The 17,291-nt window shown below is 40.8% G+C and overlaps 1 protein-coding gene across 1 annotated transcript in view; it reads right to left on the bottom strand.

Annotated features, from left to right (window-relative positions):
- The window catches only part of ROR1 (receptor tyrosine kinase like orphan receptor 1), a 412,387-nt gene that overhangs the window by 123,589 nt on the left and 271,507 nt on the right, over positions 1 to 17,291 (bottom strand). The window contains exons 3-4 of the mRNA XM_044238375.1: positions 9,404 to 9,691; positions 8,739 to 8,769 (exon numbers count right to left, since the gene is read on the bottom strand). Of these exons, the coding sequence (XP_044094310.1) occupies positions 8,739 to 8,769; positions 9,404 to 9,665 (293 nt within the window). The 5' untranslated portion in view covers positions 9,666 to 9,691. The remainder of the gene's footprint in view (positions 1 to 8,738; positions 8,770 to 9,403; positions 9,692 to 17,291) is intronic.

Raw genomic sequence — 17,291 nt, 5'->3', positions numbered from 1 at the left:
TTAAGCCGCTGCCTTCGGCTCAGGTCATGATCCTGGGGTCCTGGGATCGAGCCCCGCATCGGGCTCTCTGCTCAGCAGGGAGCCTGCTTCCTCCTCTCTCTCTGCCTGCCTCTCTGCCTGCTTGTGATCTCTCTCTGTCAAATAAATAAATAAAATCTTAAAAAAAAAAAAAAAAGGTGGGCAGAGGACATTTTTCCATAGAAGACATACAGACAACCAACAGACACATGAAAAGATGCTTAACATCATTAACCATCAGGGAAATGCCAGTTAAAACCACAATGAGATATTACCTCACACCTATCAAAATGTCTAAAATCAAAAAAGAAAAAAAATACAAATGTTAGCAAGGATGTGGAGGAAAGGGAACCCTTGTACGCTGTTGGTGGGAATTTAAATTGGTCCAGCCACTGTGGAAAAGAGTATGGAGTTTCCTCAAAAACATAAAAATATTATTACCATATGATACAGTCATTCCACTACTAGGTATTTACCCAAAGAAAATGAAAACACTAATTCTAAAGCACACAGGCATCCTACGCTTATTGCAGCATTATTTAAAAGGGCCAAGATGTGGAAGCAACCCTAAGCATCCACTGAAAGACAAATGGATAAGGAAGAAGTGGAAGACATATATGAAATATCACACAGCTATAAAAAGGTTAAGATCGTGCCATTTGTGACAACGTGAATGGACCTTCAGAGTATAATGCTAAATAAAATAAGTCAGATTGAGAAAGGCAAATACCATATGACTTCACTCATATGTGGAATAAAAACAACAACAATCAAAAAAATGAGTAAACAAAGAGCGGAATCAGACCTATAAATACAGAGAACAAACTGACTGTTGCTGGAAGGCAAGGGGGTAGGGGCAGAGGTAAAACGGGTAGAGGGTAGTGGGAGATACAGGCTTTCAGTATGGAATGAATACATAATAGGAATAAAAAGCACAGCATAAGGAATATAGTCAATGATATTACAATAGCATTGTATGGTGAGAAATGGTAGCTACACTTGTGAGCATAGCATAATGTATAAACTTGTTTAAGCACTAGGTTGTATACCTGAAACTAATGTAACAGTGGGTCAACTAAACACACACACACACACACACACACACACACACAAGTCCAGTTTTCAATAAAAGGTAGTTCTTTGAAAAAAAAAAAAAAGAAAAGATCAACAAGATTGATTGAATAAACTTTGGCTGACTAGGTAGTCTTACCAGAAAAAAAGAAAAGAAAAAAAGAAGAAGAAGACGTAAGTTACTGAAATCAGGAACTGATTTTATAGAAATTAGAGAAATGATACGGGAAACTATAAACTATGCCAACAACTTAGATAATCCAGATGAAATAGAGAAATTTTTAGAAAGACAAAACTACTGGAATTGACTCAGGAAGAAACAGAAAATCTGAATAGACCTATAACAAGCAAAGAAGTTGAATTAGTAATTTTGAAACTTCCCATAAAAAAAAATTCATGCCTGATAGCTTTACTGGTAAGTTCTACCAAAAACATTTAAAGAATTAACACAAATCCATCAAAAACTCTTAAAAAAAAAAAAAACAGAAGACAAGGGAATACTTCCCAACTCATTTTAAGAGCCCTGAATTATCCCAATATCAGAACTAGACAAAGATTCACAAGAAAAGTACAGACCAATACCTTTTGTAAACACAGACACAAAATTCCTCAACAAATTACCAGTAAATGGAATCTAGCAACACATAAAAAGGAATTATAGACCATGACCAAGGGGAAATTATTCCAGGAATGTGAGCTTTGTTTAAAATAAAAAAAAAAATCAATCAATGTAGTAGATCACATTAATAGAATAAAGTTTTAAAAAGTGATCATCTCAATAGACATAGAAAAAGTATTTGACAAAATCCAACACCCTTTCATTATAAAAAAAAATCACACAACAAAATAAGAATAAAACTTCCACAATCTGATAAAGACATTAAAGAAAAACCCTCTGCTAACATCATAAAAGTTTTCCTCTTAGAATAAGGAAAAAGCGGGGCGCCTGGGTGGCTCAGTGGGTTAAGCTGCTCCCTTCAGCTCAGGTCATGATCTCAGGGTCCTGGGATCGAGTCCCACATCGGGCTCTCTGCTCAGCGGGGAGCCTGCTTCCCTCTCTCTTTCTCTCTGCCTGCCTCTCCATCTACTTGTGATTTCTCTCTGTCAAATAAATAAATAAAATCTTTAAAAAAAAAAAAAAAAAAAAAGAATAAGGAAAAAGCCCAGAATGTCCATTCTTGCCACTTCTATTTAACATTGTACTGAAGTTCAATTTCTAGCCACAGTAGTTAAGAAGGAAAAAAATAAAATGCATACAGATTGAAAAGGAAAAAGTAAAACAATCTCTATTTCAGGTGACATGATCTTATAAGTAGAAAATTATAAAAATCCACCAAAAAAATCTGTTAGAGCAAATAAATGAGCTCAGCAAGGATGCAGAATACCAGATCAGTACACAAAAATCAGTTTTATCCCTGCAGAAAAGCAATGAATAATCTTAAAATGAAATTTAAAAAGTGAATTTGGTTTCTAACAGTATAAAAAATTATAAAATATTAGAAATAAATTTAACTAATGGGGCTCCTGGGTGGTTCAGTTGGTTGAGCATCTGACTCCTACTTTGGTTCAGGTCATATCTCAGGGTTGTAAGATCAAGCCCTGTGTTGGTCTCTGTGCTGGGTATGGAGCATGCTTAAGATTCTCTATTTTCCTCTCCTTCTGCTCTTCCCCTAAGTCTCCCTCTCTCTGAAAGAATGAAAAAGAAAGAAAGAAAGAAAGAAAGAAAGAAAGAAAGAAAGAAAGAAAGAAAAGAAAGAAAGATTAATTTAACAGAAAAGGAGAAAATCTTGAATGTTGAAATCTATAAAACATCACTGGAAGAAATTTAATAAATGGAAAGATATGCTGAATTCATGAATTGGAAGATTTAATGTTCTTTAGATGACCATCCTCCTCAAATTAATCTACAGCTTCATTGCAATCCTTATCACAACTCTAGCTGGCTCTTAGGCAGAAATGAACAAACTGACCCCAAAGTTCATAGGAAAGTGCAGTAGGTCCCAGAAGAACTCTCCCCAGGAAAATTTCAAAAAAGAAGGTCAAGGATAATGTTGTGGAACATGACGGTCAGTTCCATGTCTCAACTTGGCATAAAGAGGATAAAGTACTAATGCATGCCATAACATGAATAAATACTGAAACCATTTTGCTAAGTGAGAGAAGCCAGATACACAGGGACAAACAGTATATGATATGTATATAAAATATCTAGAATAGGCAAACTTACAGAAACATGAAGTAGATCAGAGGTTATCAGGGGATGAGAGAAGTTTCTTTATGAGATGATGAGAATGTTCTAAAATAAGAATAGTAGTGAGGGTTATACTACTCTGTGAATATACTAAAAACACTAAGTTTTATGCTTTAAAATGGTCAATTTTATGGTATGTGAAAAATATGCCAGGAAAACTGCTTTGTAAAAAAAGGGGGGTGGGGTGGGGAGTCCTGTCCTGAACCAGCATTTAACAAATACACTGAAAATAAGTTAATATATACAAGGGGTCCTCTGCCCCTTGAGATCTGGCACTTGATGCTGACACAGTATAACCCAAACTTTGAACATCCATTCCCATACCTGATGCTGATCTGGCCCCAGGAATCATGTCTCTATGTCTCTTGCCCTATGTCCTTAGAACAGAAGGCAAGTGGGATTCTATACTATGATGATCTGCTGTGTCACCACAAATGGAAGAGATGGACATGCTCTTGCTTGGAGCCCAGGAAGGACTGCAGTGACAAAAGCACTTCAGTAAGAGAAAAGATAATCAACTTGACGAGTTCTTCCTCGGTGTATGCCTGCACAACAAGCTACCATTCCCAATACTGCCAAGCATCTACTTTCTTGTTTTTCTTTCCATTTCTTTAAATTCTGAAAGTTCTTACAAATTAAAATAATATCTGCAAGATTGGGGTGCCTGGGTGGCTCAGTTGGTTAAGCATCTAACTTGGTTTTGGTTCAGGTTGTGATCTCATAGGTTGTGATATCAAGCCGTACCTATATCAGCCTCCATGTTCTGGGGGAAGTCTGGGATTCTCTTTCTCCCTCGCCTTCTCCCTCAGCCCTTCCTCCACTCTCTCTCTCTCTAATAAATAAGACCTGTAAAAGAGAATAACATTTGCAAGATTTTGTTCTAATGGCTGAGAATAATTCTGCAGTACTCAGTGTTATGAGTTGAATTGTGTTCCCTCAAAATTCATATGTTGAAGGCTTAATCCCCAGGACCTCAAAATGTAATCTGATTTGGAAATAGGGTCTTTACAGAGGTAATTACATTAAAATGAGGTCATTGAAGTGGGTCTATTATGACTGGCATCATATAATGATAAAAAGGGGAAATTTGGAGACATGCACTTGGAGGGAGAAAGCCATGTAAATATCATGGCAGAAATCAAGATGTATCAACAAGACAAGGAATTATGGCAAATCACCAGAAGAACAGAGCAATCCTCACGGCCTTCAGAAAGAACCAACCCTGTCAACATCTTGGTCTAGGATTTCTAGCTTCTAGAACTGCGAGACAGTAACTTTCTGTGGTTTAAGTCAATTCAATATTCTTTGTTACAGTAGCTGTAAAACACTAATATATTAAGCAGCTCGTATTGTTCTTAAATTTGTGCATGTATAGGATAATATGTGAAGCATGATGCTGATTTATATGATGAAATCATATTATATATCATATTTTAGACTAGTATGATACATTAATATAATATTTTATAATATAATGTATACTATCATATAATTACTTATTATGACCGCAAACATAATATATTACATAATAATATATAATAAAATAACATATAGAATATATATTATAATATAGGTTGATTATTATATTTCATAATACATTGTGAAATAATGTGATTATTTATCACATGACCCCATTATTTTTTTTAAAGATTTATTTATTTATTTGACAGAGAGAGAGAGAGAGATCACAAGTAGGCAGAGAGGCAGGCAGAGAGAGAGGGAAACAGGCTCCCTGCTGAGCAAAGAGCCCAATGTGGGACTTGATCCCAGGATCCTGAGATCATGACCTGAGTCGAAGGCAGAGGCTTTAATCCACTGAGCCACCCAGGCGCCCCCATGACCCTATTATTATGTTTGAATATGATATATAAATTTCTTACTTCATTTGCTATAATTGTTAGCAAATTGAACTATGCTTTAGGAATTTCATTGATAATTATAGCTGTTACTGGCTCAGTTTCTTCAAATTAAAATTAGTTTTAAAAAGTAAAAATTAAAATAACTCAAGAAAGTTTATCTAATTTGACATTGTTGTGAGAAGAATACATGCTAAAATCTTGTGGGAAAATGTGTAAAATAACAGAGATAGTCATTTTGCTGAACTGAAGGCAATAAAAACTTTAATGGAACTAATATATAACAATCTATGAATCATATGTATATATCATTATATATACATAATATCTAGCCATGAAAAGAACACCCAGAGAAGCATAATAATGATTAAAAGTAGTTATTTTTGGTAGTTCTTGGCTTTTAGTCATATACAAATCATAACTTTTAAGTATTTTTTGATTTTGTCATTATGAAGGTATATTTGTCAATGTGGGAGGACAGAACATATTTCACTTAGCAGTTTGCTAGCTTGATTTATAACTTTTAAATATTTAGACACGCGGTATGTGGGCCTCCACTTGTATTCCTGCCCCAGGCCCTGTAATTGTCAGGGGTGGGCCAGGACCCAGAAATGACAGAAGAAATAAAGCCTGAAGCTATAAACAGAAGCCAAACTAACGTCTCAGACTTGCTCCTACTATACCCTGAAATGCCATTCTGCAAGCTTCATGTGGAAACCTGATGTAGTCCCTACAAGGGTGACAAGTGTCTTACTACCTGTGCCTTCCTGGGTCATTGTCTCAAGGACCCTACAAGTCATTCTCATCCAGGTGCTGTGTGGCTCTGTGATCTTAAGTGGCACATGGCTCTCACCAGGTTCCTAATACTAATACATTTCACCGTTCCCAGTGTTAAGGCTGTGTCATGGGCTTGCACTGTATTCCTTTGCGGGGGCTCCGCTGTGCCACCCGCAAGTAAACAGAGCGACGTTACAGATACGTGCCACTCCTACTGGTGATAAGTTTTGCAGAGCAATCGTCAAAGCCGCGATAGTCACCCTGGCTATCACTTTGTTGGGTTCTACCTGTCCTCTTGAGGCCAGGTTTGCCTGCTTGCTGGGGGATATGAGGGAAAGGAGACTAGCATTCTAACTGGGACCTAGTCTCAGAGAAGAACACTTAGAAACAGGGTTAAGTGGTGGCAGCTGAGAAAAGAACAAATAGGAGAGGTCACTGGTTTCTAAGGAAAAGAGAAAAAAAGTGCATCAAAATACCAACTGAGCTGGGCGCCTGGGTGGCTCAGTGGGTTAAGCCACTGCCTTCGGCTCAGGTCATGATCTCAGGGTCCTGGGATCGAGTCCCGCATAGGGCTCTCTGCTCAGCAGGGAGCCTGCTTTCTCCTCTCTCTCTCTGCCTGCCTCTCTGCCTACTTGTAATCTCTGTCAAATAAATAAATCTTAAAAAAAAATACCAACTGAGCTAACTGAACCTAATAATAATAATAATAAAATACACACATACAAATCCCCACCAACTGCTGGGACGCCTGTGTGGCTTAGTCGGTTAAGCATCTGACTCTTGATTTCAGCTCAGGTCATGATCTCAAGGTCATGATGCAGCCCTGCCTGGAGCAAGGAGTCCCTTGGAGAATTTTGTCTCCTTCTCCCTCTGCCCTCCCCCCACTATCCCTGTGTGCTCTCTCTCTCACGTAAATAAATACATATTTTTAAAAAGAAAAGAAAGGGAAAATGTCATTGTCGATGCCCAAGGACAAAGACTGACCTGCAAAAGGTCCCATGGGATTTCCAACTTCAAGTATATTTTACTATAGCTCCCTCCAGCAAACATGGCGACTGGCTATACATTTCATGCTCTCGCTGACTAAGCTGATGGATAATCAGATTGCTAACATGAAACAGAAGGGCCTGACATCAAAGGATACTTTCAGCTGTGACTGAGCATCTTTCAGGATATCAATATCCTCTCTCCAGACATCAGCTCACGAACGCCGTATACTATCTTTGCATAAAATTAAAAACCATGAGAAACTCTGACTGGGCTCATCAGAAAGACTGTAGCAAAGGAAGAATGAAAACTTCAAGAAGGAAGGATATAGAAATGCTTAAAAATAATTTTGATAATAAAAAAGGAATTCTCTGATGCAAATACAACAGTCAGAACATCAGCAGCCCGGGGTGCTTCATAGTAAAGGCAGATTAGTGAACTGAATTCATCCACCTCGAACACAGATTATCTGCCCCATTTGAAACACAGATCAGCAGGAACAAATAATGCACAGGGGTGGGAAGCATTTTTACAGCAAGTAACGCAAGTTTTAATCTTTGTTTAAAGAAGACTTCAAAAGGATTCCACATATCGGCCAGTAGTGAGATCGTTAAAAAAAAAAAAATATTAACTTCAAGAATGCAACACGGAGTGACCATGTTTCTGACCTGTTTTAAGATCAATCAACATTTTCTACCTAGATAAGTAGAATGCAATTAGCACTTGGGTGATTTTAAAGGCTCTTTTACGGTTGCCTTTAATCGACTGACAAAATAGCAGAACGGGGTGGCTGAAGGCCAATGTTTATTTTTACCCATTACCTGTTTTATTAATGGGACTGTGGGCCACCAGGCCCTCCAGGCACACACAAATATATTAAAATATCCCACACTATAATTAAGTGGCACAGAGGGGATTAGAACAAATGCAGTGGCTGTTATATTTGCCGTCGGTGTAGTCTAGGTCAGACATTCTGATGCTCTTGTGGTAAAGCCAGTGAATTTTATTTCCGAAGTCTACAAAACATGGGACAGATCTTCTTGCAGAGTGAGGGTTTTAAAAAATGGCTCTAATCCCCCAAGTAAAAATATACATAAAGAAAAATGCCCCAAGTGGATGCTGAGACAGTGAAGGAAGGGAACTCCTTAGCCAGAGGAAAAGACAAATGCATCATGAATGGCATCAGTTTAAGAAATGGGACCTTTACAGTCCACTAACAAAAGCACTCAAAATGAATCAAGCCCATGTAACTCTTAGTCCCAGCAGCAGGCTTTCCTTCCTCTCCTGTGTGAGTCAGAACTTCTGCCTCTGAGTTTTTTAAAGAGAATACCAATAAAGCGATCGCCTAACGGTTGGCCTGTTCCATACTTCTAGAGCATCAGGAATGCAGTGCGCCCAGAAGAGATCCTTGGAGGCTCCAGGCCTAACCCTGCCCTGTATCATTTTCTTGTTTGATTTGACCAAATCCGTTGTTGTAACTAAAGGTTAGATTGATTTTAAAATAGAAAATGTAAGTAGATTTTTGCTTTCATCAACATGCTCAGAATCAGTGAGAGAATCAACCACACTTGAGGTTAATGCCAGTGCCATTCTCTTGTCAATCTTCGTATCAGAGAAAAAGCAACATGGAATGAAGGTAGGGCAACAGGCAAGGAAATCTGGAAACAGCATTTTGGCTCAAGCAGAGGACAACATTGCCTTTGCCCTAAAAACTTCTGGAGAAATACTTGAAAGCGACACAGATGAACAGGGACAAATAAGGAGATAGAAGTACTTACGAGGATCCTGGACTTGCAGTGGGAGGGGGCCCTAGAGAAACGAAAGGAAGACAAAAGAAACAGTCAGGCTGGGGCACTGGAGGGTGAGCGTGGGTATAGTCAAACCATCACAGATGAAAGTTAACCACCGCGAGGGGATATTTATTTTTCTGGGATTCATTATTTTGTTTTGGTTCCCCACAATCACCTCTACAAAAAAAAGGTACCAGTAAGAACCTGTCTAGAGCCCACAGTTCAGGAAAGCGCTAGAACAAGTGCTGACAAACGAGTCACTACAGTCGGCGTTCTTCACTACACGGGGGGTTTGCCGTGGGAGGCTGAGTGGTCACAGGAGCACGCCGGCTGAGGCGGGAGAGGTCTTGGCTGGTGGCTGGACAGACGAGGGGGCATACATGTCATAGACTTTCCCCTCTGCTCTCTCACTGGCATGATGGTTTCGAGCAGGGCCGTGGCACCAGACAGACCTGTTCTGCTATTTACTAACTGGGCAACGCTGCGCATGGTCCTTAACCACTGGCCTTGGTTTACTTACTTGAAAAATGGGTGCACCTGGACTGGCTTTAGAAGTGGTCTCAAGTTTCTGGGCGCACAGGATATTTTCAGTACGTGCCCATTCCCTCCCTCCTCACCCCGGTGGAGGCCCTCCCAGGCAGAAGGGGGCTTACCAAACTTGACGAACAAGACTCCAGTGGTAGAAACCACCTTCTTGCCATTCGTTGCCACACACTGGAAGTAGCCTGTGTCCGTGGTGTCGAGGTTTCTAATCCGCAGCCTGGAGCCGTAGTTGGTGGCCCTGAAGGAGATCCTCCGGGGCTCTTGCACCACAGGTGCGTCATTTTTGAACCAGCGGATGGTGGGAGGTGGGTTCCCAGAGACTTTGCAGTGCAGTTCCGCCGTCTGCCCGAGGGACGTGGTGATGTTATTCATCGGTTCATCGAGGGTCAGGTAAGAATCTGCGAGCACAGGGCGAAGGAGGCAGGTGAGAGGGGCAGACGGCTAATGGGCACCTCCACGTGACGCAAATCCACTCCGGTGTGCCCCAGGACCCCAGAGAGACTGCACAGGAGGGGCATGGTGGAGACAGACCGGGCACGAGATTACACATTTACCGACATCCCATGACTGTGGAACAATCACCCACGGAGCCTGCTGCTAACATCTTGTCACTAATCCTCACTGAAAACCCAAAGTTTTCAAACGACCGTATGGTAACCCATGGATAAGGAAATGTCCTTTCCAAGCCAAGACAGAACGAGATTTTGTGTTGCAAAGTCTAAGAAAAATACACAGTCTTTGTGATAGACTCAAACAATACTGTGAAGAAGAAACAGCTACAAAACTCATCTCAAATCTTTCTACCCCAAAATGACACCACTCTTTTAACAAGCCGGCAAAGAGCCTTCCAGCTTGTCCACTTTTTTTTTTCCCAATTTATTTATTTTTAGAAAAACAGTATTCATTATTTTTTCACCACACCCAGTGCTCCATGCAAGCTGTGCCCTCTATAATACCCACCACCTGGTACCCCAACCTCCAATCCCCCCCCGACTTCAAACCCCTCAGACTGTTTTTCAGAGTCCATAGTCTCTCATGGTTCACCTCCCCTTCCAATTTACCCAAATTCCCTACTCCTCTCTAACGCCCCTTGTCCTCCATGCTATTGGTTATGCTCCACAAATGAGTGAAACCATATGATAATTAACTCTCTCTGCTTGACTGATTTCACTCAGCATAATCTCTTCCAGTCCCATCCATGTTGCTACAAAAGTTGGATATTCGTCCTTTCTGATGGAGGCATAATACTCCGTAGTGTATATGGACCAGCTTGTCCACTTTTGATAAGAAAGCAATCATGAAAGCCTGGAAGAGTAGGAACGACATATTTATATCCACACAGAACCAGATCAGGAAGGATGCTGAAAATCTTCCCGCCAGTGATGAAAGAAGGCTTCTGGAGGCCAGCCAGGTCGCCAGCAGACAAAGTAATAAGGCATTGACGAGTTCCATAATGTGACTCATAGCATCCATTAATATGTTACAATATATAATTCTATATGTTCAACTTTTAATTGAGATATAATTTACATTTTAGAAAATGTACCCATCTTTAGTTATATGGCTCCAGAAGTATTGACGAACACATCTCTCCAGTAACCAATGCTCTTACCAAGACAGAGAACATCCTAAGATCCTCCGTAGTCAATCCTTGCTTCTGCCTGCACCTCCCATCTCCATTCTAGGCAAAGGGCAGTTCTTTTTTTTTTTTTTTTTTAAAGATTTTATTTATTTATTTGACAGAGAAAGACAGGTCAGCAAGCTCCCTGCTGAGCAGACGGCCCAATGCGGGGCTTGATTCCAGGACCCTGAGATCATGACCTGAGCCAAAGGCAGAGGCTTAACCCACTGAACCACCCAGGAGCCCGGCAGTTCTGATTTCTAGCATCACAGACTATTTCTGTCTGCTCTAGAACTGCATATTAATAGAATTAGACTGAAAGGTACATTTTGCATTTGGTTTCTTTAGAGATTTCTTAAACATTTTAATAATGAAGTAAATTTTATTTAAGTTTATTCTTCAATAATATATTTTAAACCTCATATTGATATGAGTTGCAGAATCCAGTTATAGAAAAAGTAATTTACTATTTGAGAAATTAAATTCAATATATATATTTTTAATTGGTCTGTTGGTTTTAATTGGTTGTTCATGTGTGAGGAGTTTTCTTTGACTTCTTGTTCCCTGACCACCCATTCTCATGTCGATCACCTCTGCCATACCCTCCTCCCATTGCCTTCTGTCCTTCCCTGACCCCCCATCTGGGATGGCTCGTTAGTTGTCCTCTCTGTGGGACTATAAGCCCATAAGGGCAGGCATCTAGAATGTCTTGTCATCGTTGTATCTTTAGTATATCCTTGCCTAGGAGCATTGTCCAAAAGAACTTTCTGTAATGACAGAAATGTTGTACAATCTATATTATCTAAATGGCAGCTACCAGTTATGTAACAGAACTAGAGCAAATGAAGAACTGAATTTTTTAAAAAAGATTTTTTGTACTTATTTGCCAGAGAGAGAGAGAGGGAGGGGATGTACAAGCAGGGGGAATGGCAGGCAAAGGGAGAAGCAGGTTCCCTGCCTAGCAAGAAGCCTCGGGTGGTACTCAATCCTAGGACCCTGGGATCATGACCTGAGCCAAATACAGCCACTTAACTGACTGAGCCATCAGGTGTCCCAAGAACTGGATTTTTAAATTTAAATTTTAATAGCCACACATGGCTAGAAGCTGCCATATGGCATAGTATAGGTAGAGCATAATAAATTTGTTGAATTTAATGGACCTTTTTAAAAAAATAACCTTTTTTGGGGAAAGAGCTAAGTGGCTAATTGAAGCACCCAAATTCCTATAAAATGCTTTCATAAATGCCAAAAATAAATAATTCATTACATACCTTAATTTCCCATAAAAATATTTGGGGGGAGATGTCAAAGTCTGGGCAGCCCCCCAGGAGTACATCACACATGTGAATGACATTTATCTTATGTGAGTGGTAGAAAACAGATTAAGTATGACTATCACTCACTGTGTTACCAGAATGACACTTTCATCCCACTTAACCCAATGAATAATTATCCTTCACAATGCAATCATGAGCCTATAAATTATTTTGCTAATGTCTTGCTTCTTTCCATTTATATTCTGATCTTTATCTCTGAACTTGTTTCTCTAATCTGTATACCTATATACTCAATCTATGAATGTTTTTGCTCACAGATAGGAGCACGTGTGTTTCTAAGACGTTTGAGGTATGACCAGAGAGTAGAGAGACTAATGCCACGGTGGCTTTATGGAGCTGCCATCATGGCCTCACAGCCCTTTCTGCTACCCAGAGCATGGCTAACTCTATGTTCTTGATAGAAAAGAAACACAAAAATAGCAATGCCAATATAAGCACAGAAATTAGTACTCCACTGGCAGGTTCTGGAACTCTGCTAACCGGGTCTGAATCCCAGGTCAGGCCTGAATTCTGAGCGACCTTAGGCAAGTTACTTAACCACTGGGTACCCTAGTTTAACCGAAAAATAGGAATAATAAGGACTCTACCAGGAAAAACTGCTAGAGGATTTAAATTAAATTGGGAGACATGGGATGCACTTAAACTAGTGTTGGGAGGAAACACTCAACATGTTAATCAATGTTACTTCAATTCTTTTTATAGTAATAACAATTTTTGTATAACACTTTTTCAGGTTACTCAGTCTCGCATTCTCCTCTAAGAATCTGGCAAAGTAGGAAAGAAGCATTAATTATCACAATCAGGAAGTCATATTTCAGAGATGCACTGACCAGGCCTGTGGTCTCTCTGTGAGGTCGGGGCCCACTGTGCCCAAAGCCTCCTACACTAGCAGTCTTCAGGTCTCAGACTCAGCCAAGCACAAAGTCCAAGTGAGCCAGCAGGTCAGTATGGTAGTGAGCACAGATAGACTATTTAGAATCCTACAACATGCCAGGGACTTTACTTCCGTACTCACTCCTCAATAACCCCACAAGGCAGGAGCTGTTATCAGTGCTTTACAACGAGGAGACCTGGAATCAGAGAGGTTCAGTGACTTGTCCAAGGTCGCATGGCTGAACTGAGGTCTAATCCAGAGCTCTCGGACTCCAAAACTAGCTCTTTCCTTTCTGCCAGACTGCTTGGGCAGCTTGAACCCCACTGAGGGGTGGGAACAAAATGTGAGTTTCTTCCCTAAAAAAGAGCAAGCTGGGGACCTATACCCACATAACCACAGGGCTGTGATCTGCCCCTAACTCCAGTCAGGATTGTCTAGCAAATGGGTCTAAGCTTTGACTGGTATTCTGGTTTCCCTCCAGAAGCCAGGTAACTCACCTGACCTGCTATATGGGCATCCCAATTCCCCCACCTATCCCCTGGCAGGCCCTTCTTCTTCTTTTCTTTAAAAAAAAAAAAAGAAAAAAAAGGTTTATTTATTTATTTATGGGGGGTAGGGGGGAAGAGGGAGAGAATCTCGAGCAGACTCCCCACTGAATGTGATCCCAACGTGGGGCTCCATTCCACGGTCCTTAGTTCATGACCTGAGCCAAGAACAAGAGTCAGATGCTCACCCGACTAACTAATACCGAAGCTAACCAACACCAGGCCACACTCCCAGAGGCCAGGATGACAGCTCCTGCGTGCATGTCTCAGGGGTTAACATTATCTGCTGAGTTTCGGTCCCTTTTCCTTCTTCTCTTTCATTTTCTCTGACAGGTGGTTGGAGCCAAAGACCAGCAAATTCCATGGCCAAGTACACATAACACATCACAGAAAAGCTGGCACGTTAAACTATTTCTTTGACTTAAAACTCCAGGTACTTTGCATGATCCCAGAATCACAGACATACAGAGCTTCCAGTTTGTTCTTCTAGGAACGTAAAGTAGCCAAGAACCAAAGAGTTCCATAACATGGGGGTAGTTTTCCAATTATCCTCGGAGAGTGTATTCAAATTTTTGACAACAAATTAGTAAGGGCTGATTTAAGGTACAAAATCCACTCACAACAGACTCGGGTACCAGAATGCCTGAATTCATGTCCTGGTTCTGCTGCTTATCAGCTGTGTGACCTTGGATAAGTTATGTACCCTCTCTGTGTCTCACTGTTGTTACGTATGAAATTAGTATACTAGTTGTGTCTTCCTTATAGGGCTATTTCAAGGATGAAATGAACTTACACGTGGCAAGTGCTTAGAATAGCCTTCTGGCACAAAGCAAGTAACATCGGTTTCTGCTATTTTATTAGCTGTATTTTTCTTTTCTTTTTCTCACAAATATCTTATTCCTTCCCCCCTCTAAAGATTTACTTATTTATTTACTTGACAGAGAGAGAGAGCAAGAGAGGGAGCACAAGCAGGGGGAGTGGAAGAGGGAGAAGCAGGCTCTCCACCAAGCAAGGAGCCTGATGCGGGGCTTGATCCCAGGACCCTGGGATTACGACCTGAGCTGAAGGCAGACCCATAACAACTGAGGCCCGCAGATGCCCCAAATATCTTATTCCTAAAAGTAGGGAATGATTATTCATCCAACTTATGGGTGTCCTGACCATGTCTAGTCTTGCTTTTACAGAAAAGGACACCCCACGGGTAAAGTCACCTGCCTGAGATCACGTAACTGATACACGGCAGGCACAAGTGTTTAACTTGTCCGTGAAGCTCCATGTAATACCCACCTAAAAACAAAAATGAGGATTACAGGGCATCTTGAAATCAGTGTAGGAGCTGGCCCAAGCCATATTATGTCCAGAGAGAACAAAGGAAATGTAAACCAATCCTTGTGTTTACTGAACAAAGGAGCCCTGCCACAAACACAGGGAATTTGGATTTAACTATTGATAAAGAATAATGCTCAAATTTGTTTGCCTTCTGTAGTTGCTCTCTTAGAACAAGCAAATGGTCTGGTCCTCAGTTTGGCAAAGACTAGAAGCATCAGAACAACATTTGGCCTAAACAACATGAAAGAAAGCATTTTGTGACTGGAATAAAATAAAATAAAAAATGCATGTCTGCATCATTACTATCAGTCTTGATGTTAACAAGCCCCTGGCTACAATCCATTCTCTTCCCAGAACCAGCTGGATCCTTCTGTAGCAGCCTCATGGGCCACGCTGGGGGATCTATTGTCTTCTCCACTCCTAGAGCTTGGTGTGGCCACTGCAGGTTCTGACCCAGGAGTCATTCCTTTCAGGGAACCCCCCAGGGATCTCTGGGAAGAAGCCCAGTACAGAGGACACCTGCAAAGTGGACCCGACATCAGCCGGGCCACTAGCTAGCCACCTGCATCAGTCGCTTCGCCTCCCTACACTCTGGCTTCAGGCTCTATTACATGGGCCTGGGCAGGCTGTTCTCCTGAGTGCTCTATGTTTCCATATGGAGTAGCCATGGAAGTAGCCACTGCAAACAGCAGGTGCCAACTCAGCCTGATGCCAGACAAAGCCATGGGGCTTCTACCTTTATACCTTGCTACTCATACTGTCTTTCAGCAGTTTGATTCAATATCCCTGACAATGTGTGCTTGAGCCATGGAAGCTTTCCCCTCCTACTTTCCCGTCTTCCTGAGACCATAAATGCTGGCAGACTGGCCAGTAGCCGCTGGTGGGGCAGAATCTGGCTTCAGAGAGAAAAATATTCCAATTCTGCTGACTCCACCCTCTAGCTCTGTGTTACTGTGTCTCCCAGGGGTGGTACCAGTAATACGGATGATCACAATGAAAACATCAACGATGATGATACAGCAAGGAGAGTGGTAACAGTTGACACTTAAAGGGTACTTACTATTATGGCAGGTGTTGTTACAAACTATTTTTATCATCCTCATCTTTCTTCAGAAATTAGTGCACAGACAGGGTAAGGAAGCTGTCTGAGGTCCCACAGACAGTGAGTAGAAGTGAATCAAATTATTGATTCACTGCAATTATAGTCAAGATCCCAGCAAGTTATTCCTTGGAGACTGACAAGCTGGTTCTAATGTTTACACAGAGAGGCAGAAGATCCAGAATAGCCAAAATAATACTGAAGGAGAAGATCAGAGTTGGAGGATTGATACTTCCCAATTCTTAATATAAAGCTACAGTAATCAAGACAGTGTTGTATTGGTGAAAAGACAGACAAAGAGATCCATGAAACAGAACTGAGAGTCCAGAAATAGACCCACATAAATATTGTCAACTGACATTTGACAAAAAAGCAAAGGCAATACAAAGGACCAAAGAGAGCCTTTTCAACAAATGGTGCTTGGACTGACTGTACATCCACATGCAAAATCTTATACTTCTCACAAAAATGAACTCAAAATGGATCATAGACCTAAATGTAAAATGCAAAATGCAAAATTATAAAACTCCTGGAAGATAACAGAGAAAACCTAGATGATCTTGAATATGATAATGACTTTTTACTTTTTTTAAAGATTTCACTTATTCATTTGAAAGAGAGAGAGAGAGACAGAAACAGAGAGAGCACAAGCATGAGTAGAGAGGGGCATAGGGACAAGCAGACTCCCCACTAGGCAAGGAGCCTGACGTAGGGCTTGATCCCAGGACCCTGGGATCGTGACCTGAGCAGAAGGCAGATGCTTAACTGACTGAGCCAGCCAGGAGTTCCACAATTATGACTTTTTAGATACTACCTGGAAGACACAATCCATGGGAGGAGTTAATCGATAAGATGGACTTCCTTAACGTTAAAAAAAACTTCTGCTGTGCAAGAAGACAATTTCTAGAGAATGAGAAGACAAGCGGCAAACTGGGAGAAAGTATTTGCAAAAGGAACATCCGATAAAGGAATGTCGTCCAAAATATACAAAGAACTCTTAAAATCCAATGAGAAAATAAAAACCTGATTAAAAACAGGCCAAGACCTTAACAGATACCTCATTAAAGATACTAAAATGGCAAATAAGTATATGAAAAAAAAATACTCCACATCAGATGTCATCAGGCAAATGCAAATTAAAACAAAAAGATTCTGCTATATACTGACGAGAATGACCAAAATCCAGAACACTG

Source organism: Neovison vison, chromosome 2 (genome assembly GCF_020171115.1).
Source record: "Neovison vison isolate M4711 chromosome 2, ASM_NN_V1, whole genome shotgun sequence".
Lineage (NCBI taxonomy): Eukaryota > Metazoa > Chordata > Mammalia > Carnivora > Mustelidae > Neogale > Neogale vison.
The sequence above is the reverse complement of the archived record's forward strand: the minus strand, read 5'-3'. Positions and strand labels throughout refer to the sequence as shown.